Below are 27,336 nucleotides of genomic sequence, written 5' to 3'. Positions count from 1 at the left end.
TAATTAAAATTATATCGATGTAGTTTATTTTACTACTTTAAATAACATAGAGTGAAAGTTAACAATTGCAATAAAACTAAAGCTGAGGGTATTGAAAGAAATGTTTGCAGTATCTGCTGCGTTGGTGCAGTTCTTTGGAGGTTCCGGCTTATCTGTAATTACAGAAATTAACATTGAAAATAAAGCCTCCAAAAATATTTCATACTATCTTGAAAACGTAATTTAATTGAAATAAATATCAATTGATCTTCTAACGAAAACTCTTAACAAATTACATTATTGTGAACTTACTGGTGGCAGCCATGAGTTGTGGTAAGTATTTTTGCCAAAAAGCACATTGCTTCACACGTAGTCCGTGACCTATGGCACTAGAATTGACAGCAAGGGAGAGATATTCCCTGCCATTTGCTGTATGCAAAGGCCAATGGACTTTTGTTATTTCACCATTTGGACCGATCGAAGGGTTCCTGAAATAAAAAATACGTAAATTAATAAACTTTATAGTTAAATTAACCTTTTATTGTAAAATTTTAATGGATACGGAAACACCTGTTGTTTGCAAAATTTACGTACCCAGATCTAGCAAAATTTGCCCAATATCTCATCAATCGCTTACTAAACTCAACTTCTTCTGGTGAATAGTTTTTACCGGGGTTGAGAGGTTCACCAAATACATAGTTGATTTCATCGGCGTGCATCACACCAGTCCATGATGGCCAAGGATTATTCTTGCTACGATGTTTATAGTAGTAAGTATACACATTGTTACCGGTTTCCGCGTATCGATGAGCAAATTCATTAACACCGCAAGTAAAATGATAGTCACCAACCATTTTGTCTAATGCGTTGCGATTTTTAACAGGATCATCAGGGTTCAACCAATCTGTGTACTCAAATACAATAGCTTGTTTAGCTACATCATTTACGTAAGGATTCAATTCTCTCACAGCTTGCAAATACTGCTCCCGTGTGATACCTACATTTTCTTCTTTTGGAAATAATTCCGTGAGATAATAAAGAATAAAATAATAACCCTCTTCAGTATTTGAACCCATTAGAATGTTTGTCTTTTTGAAATTCTGGTGAATCAAAGATCTTATAGGCATCTCATCCAAAAATGATCCATCAATTATAGGAACAAATGGAAATTCACAAATTCCTAATGTCCCCCATTCGTTATTTACGAGTTCATCTGCGCTTTTCTTTCGTAAGCAATCAATCATCGGTCCCATGTCTGTTCTAGAATTTGGACAATGAACAGCTTCAGCTAAACGTATTCCTCGAAGGATACTCTCTTCTCGAGATATAATAGCCCAGGGCGCAGTCGCTGCACCCGACTGCATTATCGCTTGAGTGAACAAATTTCTTGAAAGAGGCGAAAGCAAATGCAAAGATACTGACACAGCTCCCGCTGATTCACCGAATAAAGTTATGTTATGAGGATTCCCACCGAAATATTCTATGTTGTCTTTAACCCAGTGCAATGCCATTATTTGATCAAATAAGCCAGCATTTCCAGGTACGTCCGGTGTATCGAAAAACAAAAATCCTAACGATGCTACTCGGTATTGCATCGAAACGTACACAATTTTCTCTTCCGAAACAAGAATTTTAGGATCGTAAACGTCTAAAGTAGCAGTTCCAGAGTAAAAACCGCCGCCGAATACCCAAAGCATTACCGCAGCATTTTTTGGACGAGGTTTAGGCGTAACTATATTAATATAGAGACAGTCTTCCTGCATGTCCGTGTTGGGATTCCACATCATCGCTCCAGGGAAATCGCCAAATACGGTATCTACAATTTGAACGCATGAATGTGGCAGTGACGTTGTATTTAATATTTCATCTCCCCAATTCTCCACTGGCCTTGGATGTCGGAACCTCAAGTCCCCGATGGGTTTTTGAGCATAAGGAATTCCAAACCAAGCATCGACTTGTTTTCCTGTCGCCGCGGTAAGTGTTATTCCTCTAACTTTTCCCTTTTTCGTCCTAACGATCAAAGGATCATCATCTTCGGGACCGAGTTGAGGTTCGTCTGCCATGAGTTCTTCAGCCCGTTCGTGGTTGGAGTAAAATCTTTCGTCGTATCTTGCACGCTTTGAGGATGATTCCGCTTCTTCATACTTGGCTCTTTTCGATGAGGTTTCATGTTCATCGGTGCGAGGAAGTATGGTATCTAATTCAGGATTGTAGCGAACTGCTTCGCCGTGTCCTCGATAGGGTTGTTGTGCGTCTGGAGCAGGGAAATGGAGAGTATGTTCGGGAGCATGATGTCGGGCACGGTGCTCGTGCGGGCCGGCGACTGCGCGCGCCACCAGCGCGGCCAGCGTCGCGACCAGCACACGCATACCGTCGCTACACCCGCTCTAACTATCACCACCTGAAATATAAGGAAAAAAATAATAATAAAAGTAGCATTTGGGATGCTGTTACTTATTAGGTAAATCAATAACCGTAGGCCGAATGGAGTAAACACATCCAAATGAAAATAGTAGTTTCCTGCAGCCCAAACGACCTAAGCGATTTTTAAGTGTTTTTTGATTCGTCTTCCCTGGCATATAATAATGATAAAGTCGGTCTAAAATTTAGTTTCCGGTAAAAACTTGTGTACAATGCTTTTGTATAAAATGATCTTTCGGAAATTACGATTGTAACCATATCAACCAAAAATGTAAAAAAATATACTTTAATATACCCTTGATAGTTTTCAGATAGTTTAGGAAACATAAAATGGGCTTTCCCAAATCAAACCTGTCTTTATAAATAAAAACTTTATGCAAAGAAGACCCAGATGTAGGAAATATTTTGACGTCAACGTTTATAGTCATTAAATGGAGCAGATATAAAATTGCGATGTGTGGGACAGGACACTATTTTTGGATCTTCAAGTCTCTTAGATATGCATTTGGACATCTAGCCCTGTTTCAAAACCGCATTCTGTTTCAAGAGTATACATATTTTGTTACTTTTAAAACAAGGTGCAACTTGATCCCATCTTAATAGTTACTTATAATATCTTTGTGTGAATTCTTTTGATAAAAAGTATTAATTAACCGCGTGATCGCTTTATATCTATTATACGTCATACTGATTATTTATTCCACAAATTTATCGAACACTTGTGTTTTAATTATATTGTGAAGTATATATTTCATTACATAAGATTCTTGTTTTGTATTTTTTGTTATTTTGTTCCACGACTCGAAGTTCTTTTAGTTTGTTTGCTATATCATACTGATACTAATATTATTAATGCGAATGTTTAGATGGATGGATGGATCCATCTAAACATGGAGGGATAGATGGATGGATGTTTGTTTGAAGGTATCTCCAAAAGGGCTCAACGGATCTAAATGAAATTTGACATACATGTAGAACATGGTCTGGAAGAACACATAGGTTACTCATTTTTAGTTTTACTTAAGTTTATTTTTAATTCTGTGCGATAGCTCTTTACTAGCGTAAATAAATAATTCTCAAAAACCATTAAGAACTGTATATTTTAAGGTAAAGTAGATGTATTTTTAATTGTTATGTAATTGTTATCGTTAAGTTAGAAAAAGCAATTTTTATACTGCCAGCCTAATTTTTGTCCTCTTAACCTTTTTCTTATAAGGACAGAACGGGAAAGGGAAGTGGATTTGATGGAGGAGACGGTGAATAGGAAAGGAATATATTCTCTTTCCGTACATCTCCTCCTCCTTAGTTTTAAAGTAAGCAACTCATATACAATTGCAGATGTAGGCAGCGGTTGCTACGCTATTTCGGAGATTTCAAGTGGTCGCTAACTCGTTTGCCAACGTGTAATGTAAAAAACGAATACCGTTTTTTTTAAGACTCATGAAAATATGCAATTTCACTCTATTTATCTAATTAGACTTCATATCCTAATAAAATTATGAACTATAGACATCAGCAAAAAATCTAAGCCACATTTTTAAGACTGTACAAATCAAATCTAGTGCGGCGAAAACGTATTGTTAATATCTTTTTTATGAATCAACGATTCTTGGAAAAGCCTTCCAATAAATAGTGTTGTCTATATATGTATATCAATATAAAATCTTTTTTTTCTATTATGTCAAATCTAATCATTTAAAAGCTATTTAGCAGCTTAAGAAAGAAATAACACTGTTTCAAATAGATTAGATATAATTTTCCGGTGACAACACTATCCTTGTTATCGCAACCATGTGTAATTGGTTTTTCCAGCTGTTGTTTTTGTATTAATTATATGTTTCAGTTTCTTTTATTTATTACCAAATAAATAAATACAATCGTGTTCTGTAATATTTCCAAATTCAACGTAGTATACAAATTAAATATCAAGCGCCGTGAAATTGTGAGAAACGAAATGAATGGTCACTTTATTTCAAGTATAATTAGAAAACACTAGCTATCGCCCGTGACTTCGTTCGTGCGGAATTAGAAAAAAAACGTAATAAGTAGCAAATGCATTTTTCCAGACTATGTTCTACATCTGTGCCAAATTTCAACCAGATCCGTTGAGCCGTTCCTTAGATACCTTCAAACAAACATCTATCCATCTAAACATTCGCATCTATATATATAAAAGAAAGTTGTGTTAGTTACACCATTTATAACTCAAGAACGCCTGAATCGATTTGACTGAAAATTGGTGGGCAGGTAGCTTAGAACCAGGAAACGGAAATAGGATATTTTTTACCCCGTTTTCTATTTTTTTTTTTTATTCCGCGCGGACGGATTCGCGGGAAAAAGCTAGTTTATAATATTAGTAAGATTATAAAACATATTATACTATGTACATTTTTACAATCATTAAGACTGCTTTTAAAGAATTTTACTAAAAATATTATACAGTGAATTAGTATTACTATATTTTTAACAATAAAATAATAATCACAATTTTAATGTAACTAAAATAAGCCATCGGTAACCATCGGCAGCGGGCAGCATACAGCGGGCGGTCGGGCAAATATTTGCCGTGAAACAACTTCAATTGTTTATGTTGGCCGAACAAATCAAACACTCCCAGATATTGCTCTCCTACGGATATTGGATACTATGTTGATGTAAACAACAGACTTTGTTATATCGAATCTAAATATTTTACGTATTATGCGAGGTCTTGGCAGAAATTATGAGACTGTTTTATCGCAAAACATGTATGTGTATTTCTGAATTTGAATTACAATTTAAAACTAATTTGACAAATAACCTAAAGGATTATACAAATTCATTAATAACAAGATAACAAACAAAACTCGTACGATTAGCGATAGAGATATGAAAATTATATAAAGTTTTTATCAATCTAATTATTATTTAACGACCCCCTGTTTATAGTTGGATGTAACGATATTTTATGATATGGTGATATTTCCAATAATTCTTTTGTTTAAAGTACTCTAAGTCCTATGCAAATATTCTCTTTTCCTATTTACTTACTACGCTGTGCTACGTCGTAGAGTAAATCAGTAGTGCTTCTACGACATTATGTCGATACTAACCAGATTTGCTAAAATGAAAATGGATACGCAATGAAAGAAGCAATACATGACAGTTGTAAATTAATAATACAAATATTATGTACAAAAAATTAAAACGTTTTACAGTGGTAGATGCCAGCAACAACAACATCTGTTGCACGAATTGTCCGTCTCGTCCAGTGAAATACCATGACACACAAGAGGAAGCAATTCCGCATTTCGTCTGATGTGTGTGGTGTCAGAGGCCTTATTTTAGTATTCTTTCCCTTTCCAATCTTTTCTTATAAGAAAAGGAGAAGGGGATGTGGATTTGACGGAGGAAGGAATGCATACGAAGTGGAAACATTCTCTTTCTGTGGGTTCCTCCGTCAATTAGAGGTAGGAAATTAGGCTGAAATTGAAGATATCTATAGGCAGCGGTCGCTTCACTATTTTAGCGAATTCAGGTGGCCGCTCGCTCGCTTCCCACCTTATGATAAAAAAATAAAAATAAAGCTTTAATATTTTTAGAAAATATGTTTTGTTTGTGAAATTCTTTGAAATTACAATAACGTACAAATAGTTAGACCATACCATTTATCGCTCACGAAACTGCATTCAAGAATTTCTATTCGTTCGTGCGATAAATTGGGTCAGATAAGAATCGCACCCACAACATCTGAGCCGCTCGAACAAAACGTTGCCAGTGAACCGCATTGAATTTAATATTAATTCGAATCTCACTTTAATCTGGCCAACGGCGAAGGCGACCAGTTAAAGAACCACTCCATTGCTAAATTCGATACTGCGGCGAGGCGCGATATCGCCAAGTCGCGTGTCGGAAGGTCAGAGGCTACGGCGGAGATACGCCAGCGGCCATTTGCAATTCAAAAGCTACCACTGAGTGGAAATGCGACTGTGATGCCTCTGACATACAGTTTACTTGCGGCCTTGTGCTAAAAACAATAAAGGTCATACGTCAGCGAAGCTTAAAATTTATCACTCATATATCAAACCTACAACAACCTTACGCGGTTGCGGTCCACTAGTCGTTCACTCGTAGCATTATCAAGTTCCGCATAGCAACCACTGAACCATAAGCAAGGTACTAAAGACTCCTTTGATAACTTCGAAATGTGATATCTTTTGGTCACTATGTAGACTGTCAGATTGAAAGAGGTGTGTTTTATGTAAACGTTAGGAAATAATAGAACTGTTTAAAAGTCAACAAGCAAATTAATACTGGCCATTAAAAACAGATTTGCAACATTAAAAAATCTTATTGCAACATTTTAATAAAAATGATAATTCATAGAGTCAGAACACGAATGCTGTCCATTAAAAGTGTTCCACAAATTGCCGCTCCAATATCGCTGTCTTCGCGGCTGCGATCGTTTCGTACAAAATTTATGAGCGATTTTATATCCCGCGGGAGTCTATTACCGGAGGGAGGCGCCTACGACCAGAATATGTAGACCTCCGAAACTAGGTTGACTCGATGATGCCTGAATTATTTGATTTGTGTAATAGCCGAGAAACTTCTACTTGAATGGCATTTCTAATTTACAAAAAGTTATATGTACACTGTCATATTTGTTCTACAGTCAAAGAATTAAATATGCTTCCCAGGATCGAATGTCAATCGTTTTCAAAATAATTGCTTTGCAAACGCCAAATTATATTTCATCCAAATGAGTAGAAAATAAACGTCCGCATAAAGGAACCGAACTTGAACACATACATGTACATATGTATGCATACAATATCATATTTGATGTCTAACTTAACAGTTAATGTTGTTGCGATAAGAAATTAAGATTTAATTTACATGTTGACATTATATACGACAGTTAAAAATCTATGTACACTATTTTACTGTATGTCACGCGAAGAAAATTATACAAAAATTATAATAATTATTAGAGTTATAATATATTTATTATTAACGACTTTTGATCAAGTACAGCTAACAATAGGTTTAATTAAAATAAAACGAACGAGTAATTACGTGATATTTCAATGAAACGTTCATTATTGCCGTTGAAATTTAAAGCTGGAGAAAGAAAAAATATTTTCTTTTTTGTTCTCAGTTAAAAATAAAAGGTATGATTCGTTGTTTGTTTTTACGGCTCAGTATATTAATTTCAATACATAATCTTCGTATTTTGTAGTGGAATACGGCTTACTAGTCAGCAGCAATTTTGAATGACTGAAAATAACATTCAGTAGTTAGTTATAATCAAACTTATCATGGTATAGACTGTCGGCGTGTATTCGAAAGTCGAACAGTCGAGGTCAAAACATTGTTTATTTCAAAATTTAAAGTCTCAAGTAAATGCTGGACAGTTTTTTTTTTTTAATATTAAAAAATATATTACGTTATAACAATCACAACATATTTTAAGATTGAAGATCACGACTCAGTCTATTTATTTTTAATTTAATTTGAAATCAGAATATAGGGAACTACGTAAATTTATAAAACATACCGTATTTGCGTCCTTTTGGCAATTTTTTAAATATTGTAAAAAAAATATCGATACTTTTATCGACAACGTAACACATCACTACAGTCGACTCATAAAGTGTCCGCACACGCCCCGCCGCCGTGGCCGCACATACAAACAGCTTAATTATATTCCTCCCTTAACACAGCCTCTGCACCAACCTGTCTGCACTCAGCTAATATAATGATGTGAGCCTTTTCAACTTATAACGCTATTCATATTTTATAAGTGGAAACATAGAAAGTACTACTTATTTAAACACAGGTTAACCATGAAAAAAAAAACATCTAAACTTTCGCAATATGACATTCATATAAGATTCATTTGTTTTTCCATGGTTAACCTTTGTTTAAAAAATTACTACTTTCTATTAAACAAATGAATCTTACTAATGTTATATTGCGAAAGTTTAGATGGATGTTTGTTCCAGAACAGCTCAACTTAACTTGATGAAAATTGGCATAGATGTAGAACGTATAGTATGGAAGAACACATAGGTTACATTTCATTTTTTTTAATCCGACGCGAACCGAGACGTAAGCGACAGGTTGTGTCATTTATAATTTGAAAATGATGACAAGCAGATTAAATTAATACCTTGTTATGTATATAAAAAAAGCCTGATTGAAAATATAATAAAATCCATAGAGCACTATAGCATTATATCGTATTTATATATTAACAAAAATTCCTCTACAATTGCACTGATTTCAAATATAGTGCAACTCTAAATCCTGTAGATATCAGTCATCGAGTCGATAACCTGATTCTTGCGATGTGCACGGCACATGCACGTGGTCTGTGCATCGCATAATCGCAAATTAATCTGTGTAATATGACAGACAGCATAATGCGAAAGATTAAGGACGCGTTCAAGATACGATTACCGATCCTACCTATAAATAGAGTAAAAGAATTTTCTTATAACATTCTTTGTATTCACTACGAAAGCTAAAACTGTCTATTATGACGTTGATAACGAAATGTCATGTAATTCGGAAGATCGTCCCATCTTACATCATTCACAGTTGTTTAGTTTTGGCGCTATAGAGGGCGTTGTAGAATAATTTAATATCTCACCTGACACTATCTCCGGTAATTCATGACCAACGTCCACGGTGCGTTTGGTGCATGCGTGTGCCAACTACTTCACATGCTTTGCTGGTAACCTGCAACAAAAAATATGTTTTTTAACTAAATTTAATCTTATTAGTTAACTGTTTAAAGGGTGTAAAAAAACACTAGACAAGACAAGACAGAGTACTCCGACTGTGAACATACGCCCGCTTCCGGGTTTAACCCAATTTCACTTGAACTTTTAGTAAGGATGTAATTTAAAAAACACTAACTATCGAAAAGAATATACAAACTACTTGCAGTACACCAATAAATTTTGCTTTAGACACAATAAAAGCAACTAAATAAATAGGTCAAAGAAATAAAACTAGTATATCGATCGTACTATGACTTACTTAAGTAATTAGAAAGCATCATTAGCTTAACAGCTTTGTAAAGCACAAGATTTTATTGCTAGAGACATTTCGAATGGAATATTTTAACACGAATGCCAAGAGGACTGATTTAAAATAAATTTTTATTAACTAATCTTAAGAACTACGTTTAAGTAATAAATGAGATATAACTTGTCATCAAACATAGGTAATTTTTATTGCGCAAATAGAAAAAATAACTTGACCGTAAACATATAACCGATTGGAACTGGGAACCCACAGTATTTAGTATCTTAAACTTAATAGAACACTTAGAAAGGTACACATATAATGTGTTTAAATTTGTGTATATTTTCGTTCATAAAAAACTTGACTTATTGTTCTCTAACTTTTTTTTTTAATTTTTAACTAAAAATAATTTTGCTTCTATTCAGTGGGCATAGCACGAATATTTTTGACAATCGCTTTCGAATCGACATCGTTAATTATGTCAAAAAAAGTACGAGATATTTAGTGTACTGTACGCCCGATAGAGGCGCTGCACAAATTTAAATATAAATTTTGTAGATGACGATACGATGGCGATTGTTACAAACATTAGTCATTAAGTCAGGTTGTTCTACTTTCTTCATTGAATCAACTCATTGCTAATAAGCCGACTTAAATTAAGTCGGCTTATTAGCAATGAGTTGAATCGGTCATGAATAGGCTTGTTTTTATCTTCAAGCACTCCAGAGATGAACAACTAAAGTAATATTAAAGCATATTATTTTATTGGGATTCTAAATTAGAAGATAACCAACCATCAAACCTCCAAGTATTTATAAGTTAAACTGGTTAAAAAAAACAAATCGCGTAACAAAAGAACTATATAAAAAGGGCAGAAAGTGTTAGAAAATATATTCCTTTTCCTACGTAACTAAACGAAAACTTATAATTAAATTTCCCCAAAAATCTTTAGCAATACACTAGCCCTTTTCAATGTTGATTCAAGTCAATGCGGTCGAGGTGAAACTGCATTGCAGATGGATTTTACTATCAAAAACTTTTCCACTAAAGGTTTATATCTAAATATTTCTAAGTTTTATTTTTGCAAATATCACGAAGAATATAGATACTCTTTGTCTACTTTTGCTTCAAAACACAGTTTTTTTAACACATCGACTAGCTGTCGCCGGCGACACCATTAACGTGGATTTAAGGAAATAACTTAATTATTTGCCTATGTATTCTTCCAGACTATGTTGTACATCTATGCCAAATTTTAGCGAGATCCCTTTAGCCGTTCTGGAGATAGCTTCTAACAAATATCCATCCATTCATCCATTCGTTTATCTAAAATTTATAACATGACAAAATTTATTCTCCCCACTGAAGTGTTTGGACACTATGCTAAGTCAGGGGTGATTAGACCATAGTTAACCACGCTGACCCAGTGCGGATTGGTTGACTTCACACATATCTTTGAATTTTTTCGCAGGTATGTGAAGGGTGCATCACGACGTTTTCCATCATCGTATAAACCTCAGATAAATATATATACGAAAATCGAAAAACACATCGGTACATGGCGGGATTCGAACCCAGGACTTAGCTTAACCCCTGAGCCACCGACACTCTTAATAATCAATAAGATTTTATTGTGAGATAGTGTTTCTGCTAATAAAATTAATTTAAATTAATATATGCTTCCATCCACGAGTAATCTACTTGCCCTCAATCTTGAAAGCGGTCACTTAGCTGATTGCTTGCAAACCGGACAGCGGCATTTTATAGGCTTTTACTAAAGCTATATACATTTTAGACGCCCATCCGGTACACTTTTATAAAATGCATCATGTATCTAGGTTGTTTTTCATATTAATCATACGTACTAATTTTAAATAGTCAAATGACGAAAATAATATTAAAGTTATTAAATTGTTTAAACTCTCGTGACATATAATAATAAATTATTTAAGAACGGCTCAACTCACTTGTCCGGTGACGGCACCGACTAGTTTCCGACCCGTCGGGGGTCCATCTTCAGGGCGAGTGTTTATTTTCAGTGTGAGACGCGACGCGACCGCGAAGTCCTCAAAATAAACACTTACCCTGAAGATGGACACCCGACGAATCCGAAACTAGTCGGTGCCGTCACCGGACGTTCACACGTTCTTAAATAATTTGTTAATATTAAAGGAGTAGGTAAACTGACATTTAAAAAAAACTTTAGCTTAACCACTTTATGAAATTACGATTTATGAAAAATTTAAAAAATTATTCAATCAAATGCTTTGACCGTTGGTTTTTGTTTTCGATATGAACACTTTGTAATATGTTCTTGTACGAATTTCATAATTTCTTATCGCAAGACATAGATTTTTTTATTTTAACTGTTTTACTTAACAGTGCTTTTATTTCATAGAATTTTTTTCGTATATTCGGGGTGAAATATCCGCCTGTACGTTCTTAACTCACTTGAGTGCAATTTGTCCGAGCAACGTCGTCGAGAGCCCTCCGAGTCGGAGCTAAACTAAACTAGAATTTTTGTTAGGAAGTTCTGAATTTTTTTTTGCCCTGACGACAATTTTTATTTAACGAAACTAGCTCGGACTGGTCAAAACAATTGTTACAGCAAACTTTCTGGAGATGTCATAATAAGTTCTAAATTTGGTAAAAAAAAATATTTTTATTCGCTGTTACTAGAAAAAATTCATTGACTTTTTTCTAATAACCGATAAACTTATTGACGATGTATTTCATTAAAATCATTATTTTACGTATTATAAAGAAAAGAACTACAAGTCAAAGCTGACATGGGGCGGGCTGTCAGATGACCTTGAACTGCTAAAGGTGAAGGACAATACAGTTATCATATATCACCTTTCAGGGACATTTCGCTGCGCCCTATATTTGTCCTCTACTTCTCTTTTGCAAGTTCAGAAATCTTTAATTAATTTATACAAGTTATTTTATTTATAAATAAAGATATAATGTTATAAATCTATATGCTTGTGAGAACCAACTTTATAAATATTTTTATTGTAGTTTGCAATTTTTAAATGTGAGGGAGGGACACATATAATGCATTTAAAATAAGAATGAGCTTGAACCCGCGCCATATTGTGCCGACAACAAACATATTCATAATCTTACATATATCATAACTGCGAATGTTTAGATGGATGGATGTATCTCCAGAACGGCTACATGAATTCCGGACGACAGCTATTTAATTTATATGTTTAACCTTTTTAACAGTAGTGGATCCAGCAAAAATAATTTGTTGTGTGAACGAATGGGTCAGGTCGAACGGTACAATACCACGACCACAGAAGACAGGCGTGAAGTGGAAGCAATTCTGTTTCGTCTGATGACTGGCCTAATTTAAGTCCACGTTCGGAACTTAAACTTAGCATCTGCAATGGTGGATGTCTATAGGCAGTGATCGCTTCGCTATTTAGGCTTATTCAGGTGGCGTTGCTCGTTTACCACCTTATGATACAAAAAAACTCCAGGGACAAAATAATACTATTTACAAAATCTTTTTTAATTGAGACCATATTACCTTTTTACCGTTTTTAACAAATCGAGTAATTGTTGGTATATTTTGTTATTTAAAACGTATTGAACACAATACATACTTCTGAAATAATAACCCACCAGACGGGCAAGAGCATGCATAAACCTCATTCTTGTTTTGATATAAAATCGCCTTGACATCCATACCTCTGGGACTACGTACAGATGTATTATAAATGAGCTTGGCATTGAATTTATATAAAACATCGCCTTTAAACGTTCTTTCGGCATTCGACACGCGACATACAAATGAGGGGTACGTATTGATTTTATCGAACACGCCCCCAAATCGTGATTTGATTCCGAACGCTTCTTTTATATTTCACCGGTAGACTTTTCAGCCAACGAATTCACTGCGCAAAGATTTTCGAAGAATCTTTTCAAACCGAACTAACTCGCGTTAACAAAAATATCGTAGATGCACTTCTATAAAATTTGTTTAATGATATGCTATAAAACAGTTTAGGACATGCGTAGAAAGCAGACAGTCGTGAAGCGAAAATTATTTCGCGTTTCGTCTGACGAGTAGCCTTGCCGGAAGGGAACGTGGACTAAAATAAGCCCTCCGGAACGCACACTAATCAGATGAAATATGGAATTACTTCCACTTCACGTCTGTCTTGTGTGTGGTCGTAGTATTTCACCGGTCGACCAGGCCCATTAGTGCACCCAACAAATATTGTTGTTGTGGGCTCTACCACTGTTAGTCTCCAAAAAATGGGTATTTAAATTAGGTAATTGTGGCAATTGTGGCCCGATTTCTGGGTACTTGCTGATTTCATATCAAGTAAGTTATAAAAATCAAATAGGCAATCATAATCAATCAGGTTTAAGATTGCGAATATTAAAATTGATAAAAGTGTAAAATGAAAAGACACCATCGTGTTCAACTAAGCTGATTATCAAATTGTTTTTTTTTTTTTAATTTTCAGGATAAGTTTATTTTTTCCAACTTACAAGAAAGTAATAATGCGATATACATACCTATGTATGTATCATCTTTTTAGATCGTCTAGAGAGTATACAACTGAACCGATCTTAAGGAGTGAGGTATCATACGATTCGTCTTCTTCCCCTGAGTGTTTGTCCTACACAATTTGCTGTCAGTTTATATTATGACAACATTATAAGCTAAGCGTGTATATAACAGTAACTGATATACAAGTAATTACAAAGGATTATAATGTTCAAACATTATACTTCTGTATATCAGTAAGATTTAAATCTCGCGATGAATTTCCATCAACTGCTGATAATACCTTTGAATATTGTATACTAACTGTCGCCCGCGACTGTCGTCCGCGCAGAAGTAGAAAAAAAACTTTATAAGTAGTCTGTGTTCTTTCAGACTGTGCTCTACCTCTATGCCAAATTTCATCTAGATCCATGCAACCGTTTTGAAGATACCCTCAAACAAACATCCATACATCCATCTAAACATTCGCATCTTTTATCTATATCTATATATATAAAAGAAAGTCGTGTTAGTTACACCATTTATAACTCAAGAACGGCTGAATCGATTTGACTGAAAATTGGTGAGCAGGTAGCTTAGAACCAGGAATAGGACATAGGATAATTTTTACCCCGTTTTCTTTTTTTTTTTTTTTATTCTGCGCGGACGGAGTCGCGGGAAAAAGCTAGTTTATAATATTAGTAAGATGGCAACCGAATGATTTATGTTTAATCAAAAGGAAAATCTTTATATAATTTTGTAACAATTCTTATCAAGTGATAAAGTATGTATATAATTTAAGCAAACAGCAATTACATTATGTACTCAAAGAATTAACTCAAATGAAACATAACTATGTTTTTCCTTTTTATGTCTTTCGAGTTTATGTAGTTGAGTATTTACCAATGGAATCAAATCATCTTATACAAAAACAGTATAAGCAAATATAATCAAATGACCAAACATTTCGACTTAACACGACATTGAAGTTCTAATTAATTATTTTCTGTATTCGTACTTCTTGGTTTCTCTTTCTCGGAAACTACAACTTTTAAGTCTTTATTAGAAAGGACATAAGTCAATATAATTTTCAGTTAGTGAAAAATAATGCTTGATTTACAGAAAGTCGCTTTATTTTGTCTTATTTAGGAAACGAATTGTGTCACATAGCGCCATCTCTCGGAATTTTTAGGAACATAACTTTTTAATAACTTAACATAGAAAATAAATGGCTTACTTATGCAAACAATTGTTTTCTATTTAAATAAAAGAAACACAATAGTAAGTTCATACATTAATAAGAAATGAAAATGAAATCACAAGAAGTAATGTCATTAGGGCAACCTATTTCGTTCCCGTCCAGAGGAGATTCAAACTGCACCACAATTTCCGTCACGAGTAAATCATATTCTTACCTAGAAATATATTTAACTGTACCGCCTGTATAAAATAAATACTAAATTTTAGATTCTACAATTGATAACTCTCTCAGGCGCCTGAATCATGCCTTTGTATCACAGTATCGTCACTTTAATATTATCTTTTTTTTTCAAGTTTATACATAGTACATAAAAAAAATCAGTTTTGATTTTTTGTACATGTAAGTATTTAAATATTATGTACAATACAAAATTTCAGCATCAAAAACATCTTCTTATTTTCTATATTCTAAATACATAATAAAATTGGAATTAACAGTGCATAATGAGTTGAAAACCACAGGCAGAGTAAGTTAGAAGAGAACCGGTGGTAGGTAAGTGGCATACGCGACGCGGCCGGATGTGCGCGGGTCGACGAGCGGAAATTGGCCTAGCGTACTGCGAAGCCTTTGTGTCGAACTGTACACCCAAATGAGAGATAGATTTGACTTGTTTCTTCATACTTTATCTCCATGCGATAATTTTTGGTTCATAACTAATCTTAACACTCCATATATCTGCGACCTAATTCAATGAAATCAACCAACGCACTGAGCCAGCGTGGTTGACTAAAGTCTAGTCATCCCTAACTTACGGTAGGCTTACGAGCTCCGCAGGTACGATGTATATGAGATGACGGCTATTAGTTCAGTTAAAATTATTAGAACAATAGAAAATACTTAGTTTTAAACAAACATGAATGACAGAAAATAATTCGAAATCGAAACAAAATTTTTAATTAAATATAGTCAGATAAGGATATCTAAACCGATGAAAGAGGCGCTGCTATCCCGCTTGGCTTAGAATATATATAAAATCTACTTAGACATAGAAAATTATATAATAGAAAAAAATCAGATGACAGCTACAGTACAAAAAAACTTGAGAGGTGTCAAGGGACACCCGGATGGAACGAAGTTCCTTTCAATTAATTAGTGAAGGAACCAATGTTTATTCTATGAATAAAAAACTTAAGTCTTCACAAGAAGTACATTTTATTTCTATAAATTTTCGTTATATATTGTCACGTCGTTGCCATGGTGAAGTAGCGCTCATTCGTCTATAGCAAAAAGTGTCGTGACAACTTTTCGTAACAATTTTTTCCGTCTAGCCCCCTTTCACAACGCGCGATAAGGAATTCCGTTCCAAAAGGATCTTGTGATATTTTTGACGTTGACAGGTGGGCGCTATCGAGCTGTCATAATTTAGTTTGACTTATGCCCACCGGTTCAGATAGCCTTGTCGGTCTATACAGTCGTAAAACAATTGGTGCCGTCATATGATTTTGTCGAATTGAGCTCTGCCGAGTGGAGTGCGATTGAATGATTATGGTCCCCAAACAGGCGATCGTCAGAGAACATCCGCGTATCACTGACATATTTACGATTGTACCGACACCTAACCAACTATAGAGTTCACGTGATGAACTCTGTTAAACTCGCGAATCGTACATTCGTTAGCTGTTAATGTTATAGTGTACTACTATAATGTAAACATCATCTTCCTGCCCTTATCACTATGTAAGGTTGATATGGCATGTAATCCTTCAATCCTTTTTTGAACATAAATATCCATTCACACACAATCCATCCATACTATCTTCGGTCTTCCTCTACTTATGTACCCATCACCATACATTCTCTTTACTTGTTTGTACACCCCTGACACTCCACATGAATGTATTACTGCAAAACATATTAAATTGATAGAAACGATCAACTGCTCAAAGTTACCACCGATTTTCAATCAACATCTAAAACAAAAAAAGAAAAAGATGTTTGCTTTGCCAGTATCATTGCAAGAAAAGTGGCTGAATAAAAGTAAAAGTCGAGAATATTAAAAGAAAATAAGTCATTATTTCCAACCAGTTACTTATTTCCAGCCAGTATTTTTTTATTGTTTAAATTAATGACTTTTACTCGCATTAATAACTTTTTCTAGACTATGTTATAATTCTGGTCGCAGATTTTGATATTCAGAGATATGTATGTAAAATTTCTTCCTTCACAATACTTAATACTTGTATTGAGTTTGTAGTGCACTTATTATATATGCATTTTGTATAGTGCAAAATAAGGCCGTGTGAAAGATAAGACGCTGTCACTTGAAGCTTCGATATAAGTGCATCTTGAGGAGAAAATCTTGGCGCATAGTTGCTATCCAGCCACGATCGCACCACTAGAGCCGATCAAGTTGCCTTAACTACTGTCATCAAAGAATTAACGATGTAATACTATATTGCCTTCCTACTGTTTAATAAATATTGTTTTGTTTTTTGTTTTGTTAATTTCTGTTAGGCGATATCATTGTATATTACATATTGGATACGAACCCGTTTGTTTTGCAGTTTTGAACCTTTAAGTTATTAGAGATTCGAATAGGTTATTAAAATACGTACTACTCGTAGAAGATTAACTTTATATCCTCATTTGCGCAAAACAACATTCGAAACGCTCTTTACAAAGTTAAGGCAGTCACATAAACGTAAAGGGTGTCACGACGTTTAATTACAACATGTAATAATTATAAGCTTGCTACGCAATTAGGCTCCTCGTTGAGAGTCCGCGGGGAGGAATTAAGGGGAAGAGGCAACGCAGGGTAGGGGGGAGGAGGAATTTCGAGGCTCCGAGATGGTACCGGCACGGAGACGCCGTGCGACAAATGAGCTCTATTTGTATACGGCACGTGCGATTTGCGTATAAAAGCGTACGCGTAAACTGCGAACTTGTAGAATTAATTAAATTAACACTCGAAAAATGTGAACATACGCAATATCACAAGCTAGAGTAATAGCTAGGCAATTATCACGTTACAATGTGCAAAAAAATTATAATTTTAAGACGAAATGCAAATAAGCTTGAATCAATTTTCTATAGGTTTCTTAAAAGATATGAAAATAGCCTATACGTTTTAAAACTCTACGTCATATCTGAATCATATATCATAAAAGTCAATTCCAAGTCTAGTAAATGTCTCTTCAACTTTCAGTTTGCATTTCACTGACCTTACTGGACTTTAAAGTCCCACGAGTCTTGAACTCATTTTATATCCGACCTAGATGTCTTTTTCCTAACATTTACTATTTATTCTTGACTAGTTTACTGTTCCTGGCATAGCACCAATAAACTTCAATACATTTCTTGAATAATATACACATATCTTACTACGTACACAACCTTTTAATTTAAAGACACATTTGTTTCAATGCTTCATACATACATAGCATGCACATTACTATTTTGCTAGATTCGATTGACGTCTTAGTAGTTTTTATAATGTTTCCATAAAATATAAGAAAATAACTTTCTTATAGAACATTACAAGTAGATTTTGAATGAATTACTAAATGCATAATAAGTTGTCATCTTTTTTTGACGGAATTCTTAGTAATTAATAAGATGTAGACGGCATAGTTTTAAAAGACAATTTTTACCATCTCACATAATTTCCACCTACCTATCTGAATAAACATTTTTTTTTTCAATTTTTCATGTTTGCTTTTGCAAATATTTATAAAAGCCATCCTAAAGTCTGTATTGGTCTGTATACAAAATATAAAGTAAGTAAAGTCGATCGAATAATCTAACCTCTTTTATCGAATCCGTAAACTGATAAATTCAATTTATCCCGACCCTAACCCGCGGATGAAATTGGAATAGTTGTAACATGCATGTAAGCCGGGGCCAGATCAAAAGCTCAACTCTAACGTAATGCAAAATTCTACCTAACCTTGGAATGTTTTTCTTTGTTATTGTGTTTATTGTAAATATAGCACATTAGATCTAAATCCATAGACGAAGTTTTGGATTTACCTAACTTAAAGTTTGAAGCTTAGTTTGAATTATTTTTACACGAAAAGCTCTTACAAGTTTTGGAAGAAACACAGAAAACAACTACTTTTTAATGCATAGATAAAAAAAATCATTACTATTTCTGTATGTTTGATTTTAAAACTACACATATTTTTTTGAGATTACATTTACATTAACTTGAACCATGCGCAAAAATTACAATGTAGCCATACAAACAAACAAAAAAATTAACTCCAATCCGTTTAATTAACACACGTAATTGCCGTGTTTAATTTATTTCCAATGAATTATACAACTTTGCCGAATTCGAATACGTATTGTATGTTATATAAATAATATAAATAAAATGTGGTTTTCAATTTTGAAATAATCATTGTATACCACCTTTATTTCATCATAGTTTTTTCTCTAGATTGATAAGTACAATACTAGACAAAAAACATACAATACATACTACATAAATAACATTCAGTTAAGTTTCTATTTTTTTTTTTTTTCAGAAACTTGCATCAAGTTACATTTCTTCGTACTTTCCATTATAAAACCTTTTATTTTATTTTATTTTACAGACCATTGAAGAAGTGGTTAGCCAAGGTCACCTGTTCTTGGTACAGACAAATGAAGAAGCGGTTACCTGATGCCGTACATGATTATAGGTGAGTGTACGCGAGTGTACGGTGTGTTTGTACCGCAGTGCGGCGGGCTGCGTCACACCGCCGCCCGCTGGCCGCCGCGCGGCTCACTTACGCCGAAAAAACAACCGCCACGCCGAATTCCGTTTCGAGAATTTTTAATAAACGCTCCATTAGAAGTTTTAAAGTACGCTAACGTTTCTTCATTGAATTTTACAATAATTTTATTATTGTAATATTATTTCTTGATAGCTCTATAGTTTCGCTGATCAACTAACTACATCGATCGAATATTCTAAATGAACTCTGTGTTTATTGTAAATTTTATTTCATATGAATGTTAATAGAATTTCAGCTAGTGCTCGATGTCTTCCTTTTATTACAACTAACTGTCTAGAATTAAAAAAAAGAAAAAACAAATTAGTAACCTATGTGTTCCTCCAGACTATGTTCCACATCCGTGCCAAATCAAGATAAGTTTAGCAATTCAGGATTTACCTAAAATAAACACGTATCCATCTATATATTCGCATTTATAATATTATAAGTAAGATTTGAAAGTTGCAAAAACAAATATGTGAAAAAAATCTAAAAAATATTGAGCATTGCAATGCATTATGAAAATCAATTCCCCTGTCAGCGCTGGCTCACTCACATTCGTGAGAAACTATGCACATGCAACAGACAGCAATCCACGCTGTCCTTGAAAACCTCCGAACAACTTCTATGGAGGATTTAACCTTGATTCTTCGTTGCACCTGGACAGAAATACATTCTGCACATGCAGTGTTGATAGTCCCGAGTATCTTGATTAATTTTGTTAACACAAATTGTTGAAAACTAAAGTGATTTAAGTGTCATATATAAAGACACTTTTTTACTACACCTTGCTTTTTTTAAGAAATATGGTATCATTTTATCTTACTTAGGCAATTTCTCTACGTTAAGCTAAATAAAACTCTTGGCTTTTCACCAAATGCATAATGAATCGCAAAGGAAAATTCCATATTTTCCGAAGCCGCTTATGTAAAATTCAAAAATATTTTTTTAAGAATTTTTCATCTATATTCATCTGTATTTTGATAAATATGTAATAGAGAAATTAAATTGAAATGTTGCAAATATTAAAATATAAAAAACAATAATAAAAAAAATACAAAACATAGTTTTCATAAATGTACGATTTAAATAAAAATCTATTTTGAATCCAACAATTTTTATTAAATTTCTTTAAAAAGAAATCCACCGGTGCAAAAATACAATTCTTTTTTGTAGTGAATGAAACGTCAAGTGTTTGTTGTTACTACGCTGTTGTTTGAAGTACTGTGCTCTAAAATTGAAATCTTCAAAGTACTGAGCTTGCCATCACTTTTATTTTATACAATGATAAAAATAAAAAAGAGATATAAAAATTAACTTGCCAGTTATATAGCTATCATCAACATCAATCAAAATACTAACAAAATGTTAGTGAAAACCTTTATTTATCCTGCATAAGTTACTCGTCAATTTTATCTAAGATGACCTGAGGACCTTCAACTGAAGAGTTTAATGCTCTTGTACACTAACTCCATCTATCAAACCAATTACAAATTAATAACTAGGATTGATTTAGTTGTTTCTTACTGTGACAGGGCTCTGACTATCGTAGCAGTTATATAAAATTATATTAATCTTAATATATATAAATCTCGTGTCACAATGTTTGTCCTCAATGGACTCCTAAACCACTTAACCGATTATAATAAAATTCGCACACCATGTGCAGTTCGATCCAACTTGAGAGATAGGATAGTTTAAATCTCAAATTATAGTCGCAATTTTAATTTATTGCTAATTATTTGTCTGTTATTATTTGACAGTCACAACTATCTGTTAACTCCAAATGATTCTAACAGATGTCGATACCTTTCGACTGGGTTGAGTAAGTAATCAATAGATGGCGCTGCTATGGTAAATCTACGAACGTGTCATATAAGCTTATTAACTGCGCGCGGACGGAGTCGCGGGCGACAGCTAGTCTAATATATAAAATTCTCGTGTCACAGTTTTCGTTCCCGTACTCCTCCGAAACGGCTTAACCGTTTCTCATGAAATTTTGTGAGCATATTCAGTAGGTCTGAGAATCGGCCAATATCTATTTTTCATTTTTTTTTAAATGCGCGCGGACGGTGTCGCGGGCGACAGCTAGTATCCCTAAAATTCTCTTTGGAAGAACAAAGTCATATGTAATTCGAAAACTCTCGAAAGTTTATTCGAAAATTCTCGAAGGTTTTTAAACTTTGGAGCATGTGAATAATAAGTTTAAACATAAATATGGGTAGATATCGTGTTAGGGTTAGATTAGAAGTTATCTGCGGCCAGTAGCGGCCCGTGATATACAGTCGCGGGGCACGAATACCAAAAGGTCAAGTTCTTATAGAGAAATCCGTATACAGATATTCAAAGTACTAGAAATACCTCTAATTTATTATTATACTAATAATAAGAAGAAAAGTGCTAGCTACCATTTTATTACAATTTTATAGCTTTCGAAATTTGAGAACATCCTCCAGAGAGTTTAATAATATACAACATTTGGTCGTTTCATTTCTTAGGGTTATTTTTTCTTTTTACTAATGATTTTTAAATAAAATATTAGTAAAATTAATTAAGGCTATACAACGCTCTCTCTCTACGCTACTCAAACGCATTATACCATTTAATGTTTTCCGTTGAAATTGTAATAATTTAGGATTTAGATGGAAATTATTTTAAAAAACAGTGACCTCGTTTTGTTGCGTTAACGGAGAGTTTTGTAGGATTTATAATTATATTTAAACGGACCCACAGCGCCCTCTGTACAATATAAATTAAATCGTGAAATTGAATTTCGAACCACTTTTAGTAGTCGAGGAAAAACATTTAAAAAAATTGAAGATTTAATGCAGACAATTTGCAATGTAAACATAAATTTTCCTATAACAATTACTTGTATTCGAAAATAGAACTTAACAACATACGATAAGGTGCATTTGATAGTGAAAAATATGAATTTATTTGATTACAAAATGAAGCAGTATAATACCATGGATAAAAGGTAACAAATATTGTAGAACTTTACTTTGAAATAGGATTATTACGAGTATAAAAGGCGATAGACATAACCCACTTGTCATTTGGGTAAAAATTAACAGTAGTAGAAGCCTGCAACAACATCTGTTTCACAGAGAAGTATGAAGTGGAAGTAAACCCGCATTTCGCCTGATGTGTGTGCGTGCCTAATTTTACTTATCTTACCATTCCCATCCTTTCCTTATTAGAAAAAGGTGAGAAGGGAAACTTTAGATAAATAGTTGTGGCAAACTAGCAAGCAGCCACCTTAAAATATAAAAAAAACTGACATAATTTTACCGACCTGACCAATTTAACATGACATCTATATATATAAAAGAAAGTCGTGTTAGTTACACCATTTATAACTCAAGAACGGCTGAATCGATTTGACTGAAAATTGGTGGGCAGGTAGCTTAGAACCAGGAAACGGACATACGATAATTTTTCCCCGTTTTCTATTTTTTATTCCGCGCGGACGGAGTCGCGGGTAAAAGCTAGTTGCAAATAAACATGTCAATGCTGTTAAATACTTTCCAATTACCCACAACTTGTTTTATTGTTAACCATTTCATTAAAACATAAATGTAAACGTAAGTAAACAATGTATATAAGTAAATAATTACAAGCCTTGGACTGTTGTATCGTGTAATAAAATAAAATTACAATTATTTATCTAAAGTTTATAACTATTATTATAATTATAAACTCATTTTTTTATCATCTTTATTGTAGTCATTTTAACCATTCGTTTCCTTCTATATCAACTCAAAGACTAATACGTAATATAACATAATAATTTCTTTCACTTTTTCTCAATTTACAAAATAATAACCTAAATAATTATCCTATTGGAAAGTATTTTTATTATTTTTTGCACTTTTTTTAACTTCTATTTTATCACAACTATAATTTTTCGCTAGAAACAAATGCTAAACAGTGACTTTCACTCACTAGATAAAGGCATCAAAATATACGAATATATTGCCTATAGTTTTTATTTTTATCATGGGTATGTAACAATATTTCCTTGGCCGAAACACCTGCACAAAAAGATTTTTTTTTTCAAAGAGAATTTACTTGTGTGCACTTTTACAGTAGAAACTTAACGAAGCAGTGTTCGTATTAAATAGGTATAAAGTTTAAAGCATTTTAGTGCACGTGCGTAAAAGCGTAGGCGGCGGCCAAAATAAACGTAGCAAGAAGCGTAGGCGGCCGCGTGCCTTGCCGTCTACAACTCGTCTAGACGTGAAGATTTACTTAGTTGATTTTGAATTATTATATTTTACGTAATCTACACTCACAAGTAAAATGAGAGACTTCACTCAGTTAGTTTCCACTGTTTCATAAAAACTGTTATCTGTGATTTTTGACTGAAAGGGATGACAGTAAAGTTTTTACAGTGAAATTCTTCGTCATCGGCAGTTGTAGCTTCTTACTAATTGGGTGCTAATTTTTTATATGAAACCGTTTTTAATTTTTGTTTTTTTTTAATAACTAATAATAATTTCTTTTATTGATTAATAATTTTATGCAAAAAACGACATAAAGGAACTGAGCAATAACATTCTATGTAATTTTTACAACAACTAGTACACAGAATAACTCAAATTATTTGTAGGATTATTCTTTGTATTGAAATGTTCTTAATATCCTTTGTGTATATATTCCTCTTTTCAGCCATTACATTGCGAATCCTTTGACTAAAAGAACTCATTATTTTGCGACTTAAAAGGAAATCTCAGTTCTTTCTAACCGTACATATTAAACATATTACAAAACAAATCGAATAAGACTTGGATTTTTACATTTTAAAAACAATATATTTTTATCTATAATTTTAATAAAATTCGAGTGTATGTGTGTAACATGAATGAAAAAATCATATTTCGCGAGCATCGTGTATTTGCGTTGCTTATTTATATCTGTCTGTTTGTACGTTCGCATGTCCGCCTTTGTTCCGGGTAACCTTCGAAACCACTGGACCTATTTTGACGGGACTTTTATGGGAAGGTAACTGATGCATGGTCATGGACGAAGTCATATAAAGGCTGTTGATGATGATGATGATGACAAAGTAGTGGACGACCGCTAGTTCGTAATAAAGGTATGAACTGTTACTTGTCTTTCGACTTTAATGTACTCTGATATATAAAGAACATATGATAACATGTTGTACACATCTATATATATAAAAGAAAGTCGTGTTAGTTACACCATTTATAACTCAAGAACGGCTGAATCGATTTGACTGAAAATTGGTGGGCAGGTAGCTTAGAACCAGGAAAAGGACATAGGATAAGTTTTACCCCGTTTTCAATTTTTTTTTATTCCGCGCGGACGGAGTCGCGGGTAAAAGCTAGTATTTTATATGTATAAGGAAATTTGTCACCTTCTATTATAAAATATATATAAAATACTTTATAGACGTGTATATAAACGAAATTGAATTAACGATCTCGTATTCCATAGATATAAAATACAATACTGTCGTTAATTATACTCGATTGCAAAATAATATAAATTTATGTTCGAATTAAACTCGACACGTAATTAATTATATTGACATGAACGATGCAGAACATCATTCTCGTCTGTGAATATGTTCAATAATAATGACATTAATTAATGAACATATTCATTATAATGCGATCATTCAATATTGGTAAATAAATTTTATGAGCGTCAGTGACTCAGCGGTAAACACTTATAATCTGCAGGTCTTGGGTTTGTATTCCGCCATGTACCAATTAGTTTTTCAATTTATAGACTCCGAGCTCCTTAGTTAGGATGTTGAGTGATGAGCTGGTAGTGAAATTTTAGCCAATTTTCGTGAGCAGCAATTACCGTTTTCATTTTATTCCGAATAACATATAGGTATAAGTTCCGGTCTATGTTTTTTTAATACGATAAAACTATTCATTGTACCATATAAAAGAACATAAGATACCTATTGGTTGCTTTTAGGCGCCCTTATTACAAGCTGAAGAGTTTAGCTTAGCTTTTCGTATCTCCCTTTTATATTTAAGGAATGATATTGACCATTTGGCTTCGCTATATATTTGATAAATTTCTATTAAAATAATTAACATAACATGATTAATTGTTTGATATGTAGTATTTTACGGAATAATTTTCAATAATATTATTGTAAGATTAAAATTTAACGAAAGGTAAAAGTTCAGAATAATTTTGTAATACCATTAAATTACGCATATAGAATAAAGATCTTATAGCTAAGAACAATGTCGAGGCTTTAGGACTATTGCGAAGTAACTACACCGTTGCGGTGGTGAGACGCGCCTTGCTACGCTCGTAGCGCTATGATCTCGCAAATTATCAACAAGCCCACTCGAAAGACCTTGTCTTGACCCTGAAAACGTAACCATTACCGGAGCTTTCGCCCCACGTACCGCCGCCGCTCAAAGCTCTCGCGACTAAAACAATGAAAACATATGATACGACTACGAGATTCGGAGCTTTAAATATTTCAGCGCTACGTAGAAAAAAGCTACGTACGCTTATTTAAATTACATAATAAATCGAAAGTCCTCTTAAAACAAAAAGGACTTTAACCTTAAAAAATTAAAGATATCTTACCTTGATATAGACGTCTCCTTCGCACGGATTGAAGGTCGGGATGTCAGTAATAGGTGTGCTATTAATGGTGCACTCTCGGGCACGAGCGGCTGCGAGGGCAGGCGTCGACAGACTGAGTGCTCCGAGCCCGGCTGGAGCCCTGTCCCTCTCCCCGCGACCCTCGCCCCGCCGCGCCCGTCCCGCGCCCTGCCGGATAAACAACATGCATCGTAGGCCCGATCTGCGGAGCGGTCACACACGCCCGGCCCACATCGACTTTGCGCTGCTCGTTTTGCGTAGAACATTTATTCGATATACGAGCAAGTTTCACAACAAACCCAACATACTGAAATATGCAATAATCCTCAAACATCTTACAGAAAAATAGACAAAGTCTTAGAACTAAATATATTATAGATTTTACAACAATTTTGCACTCTTTCGCAATAAACCATAATATTGTATTGTAAATAGAATTTGTTCGAATTTTTTTAGGCCTTCTGGGAAAAATGAGTCCTTAACTACAGGGATATTACTGTAATACATTGTTAAGGTAATTGATTTGAAATAAAATCAGTCTTGTCCGTTACAGTAGATTATGAATAAAATGACACTTAACACTTTTAATCGATCATTCCGTTACTAGAACGAGACACCCGCAGAAACAAAATCTAACTGGCAGTAGGGTAAAAATTAGAAACAAGTATATTCTGCCTTATATTGGTTGCAAATACGACAACCGAAGGTCTCATTTATCCTTCAATTGATCCGGTCAGGTAACGGGGCTCATGTATAATTCCTTCGCATACGTCAAGACGAACTCCAATACCATCGGCCCTGACCGTATTCCGGTTTGCTTTTGCATCCATGTTAAA

General features: G+C 33.9%; 1 protein-coding gene across 1 annotated transcript; it reads right to left on the bottom strand.

Annotated features, from left to right (window-relative positions):
- LOC106707797 (acetylcholinesterase) lies at positions 1–26,616 on the bottom strand. Its single transcript, XM_014499234.2, has 5 exons — positions 26,483–26,616; positions 9,038–9,126; positions 574–2,380; positions 292–467; positions 1–152 (listed from the first exon to the last, which is right to left on the bottom strand). Exons 3-5 carry the CDS (start codon positions 2,346–2,348, stop codon positions 25–27), a joined length of 2,079 nt encoding a protein of 692 aa, XP_014354720.1. The 5' UTR covers positions 2,349–2,380; positions 9,038–9,126; positions 26,483–26,616; the 3' UTR covers positions 1–24.
- Between the last annotated feature and the right edge of the window lie 720 nt (positions 26,617–27,336).

This window comes from Papilio machaon, chromosome 3 (genome assembly GCF_912999745.1).
Source record: "Papilio machaon chromosome 3, ilPapMach1.1, whole genome shotgun sequence".
Lineage (NCBI taxonomy): Eukaryota > Metazoa > Arthropoda > Insecta > Lepidoptera > Papilionidae > Papilio > Papilio machaon.
Note: the sequence above shows the minus strand (reverse complement) of the source record. Positions and strands in the feature narration are given on the sequence as shown.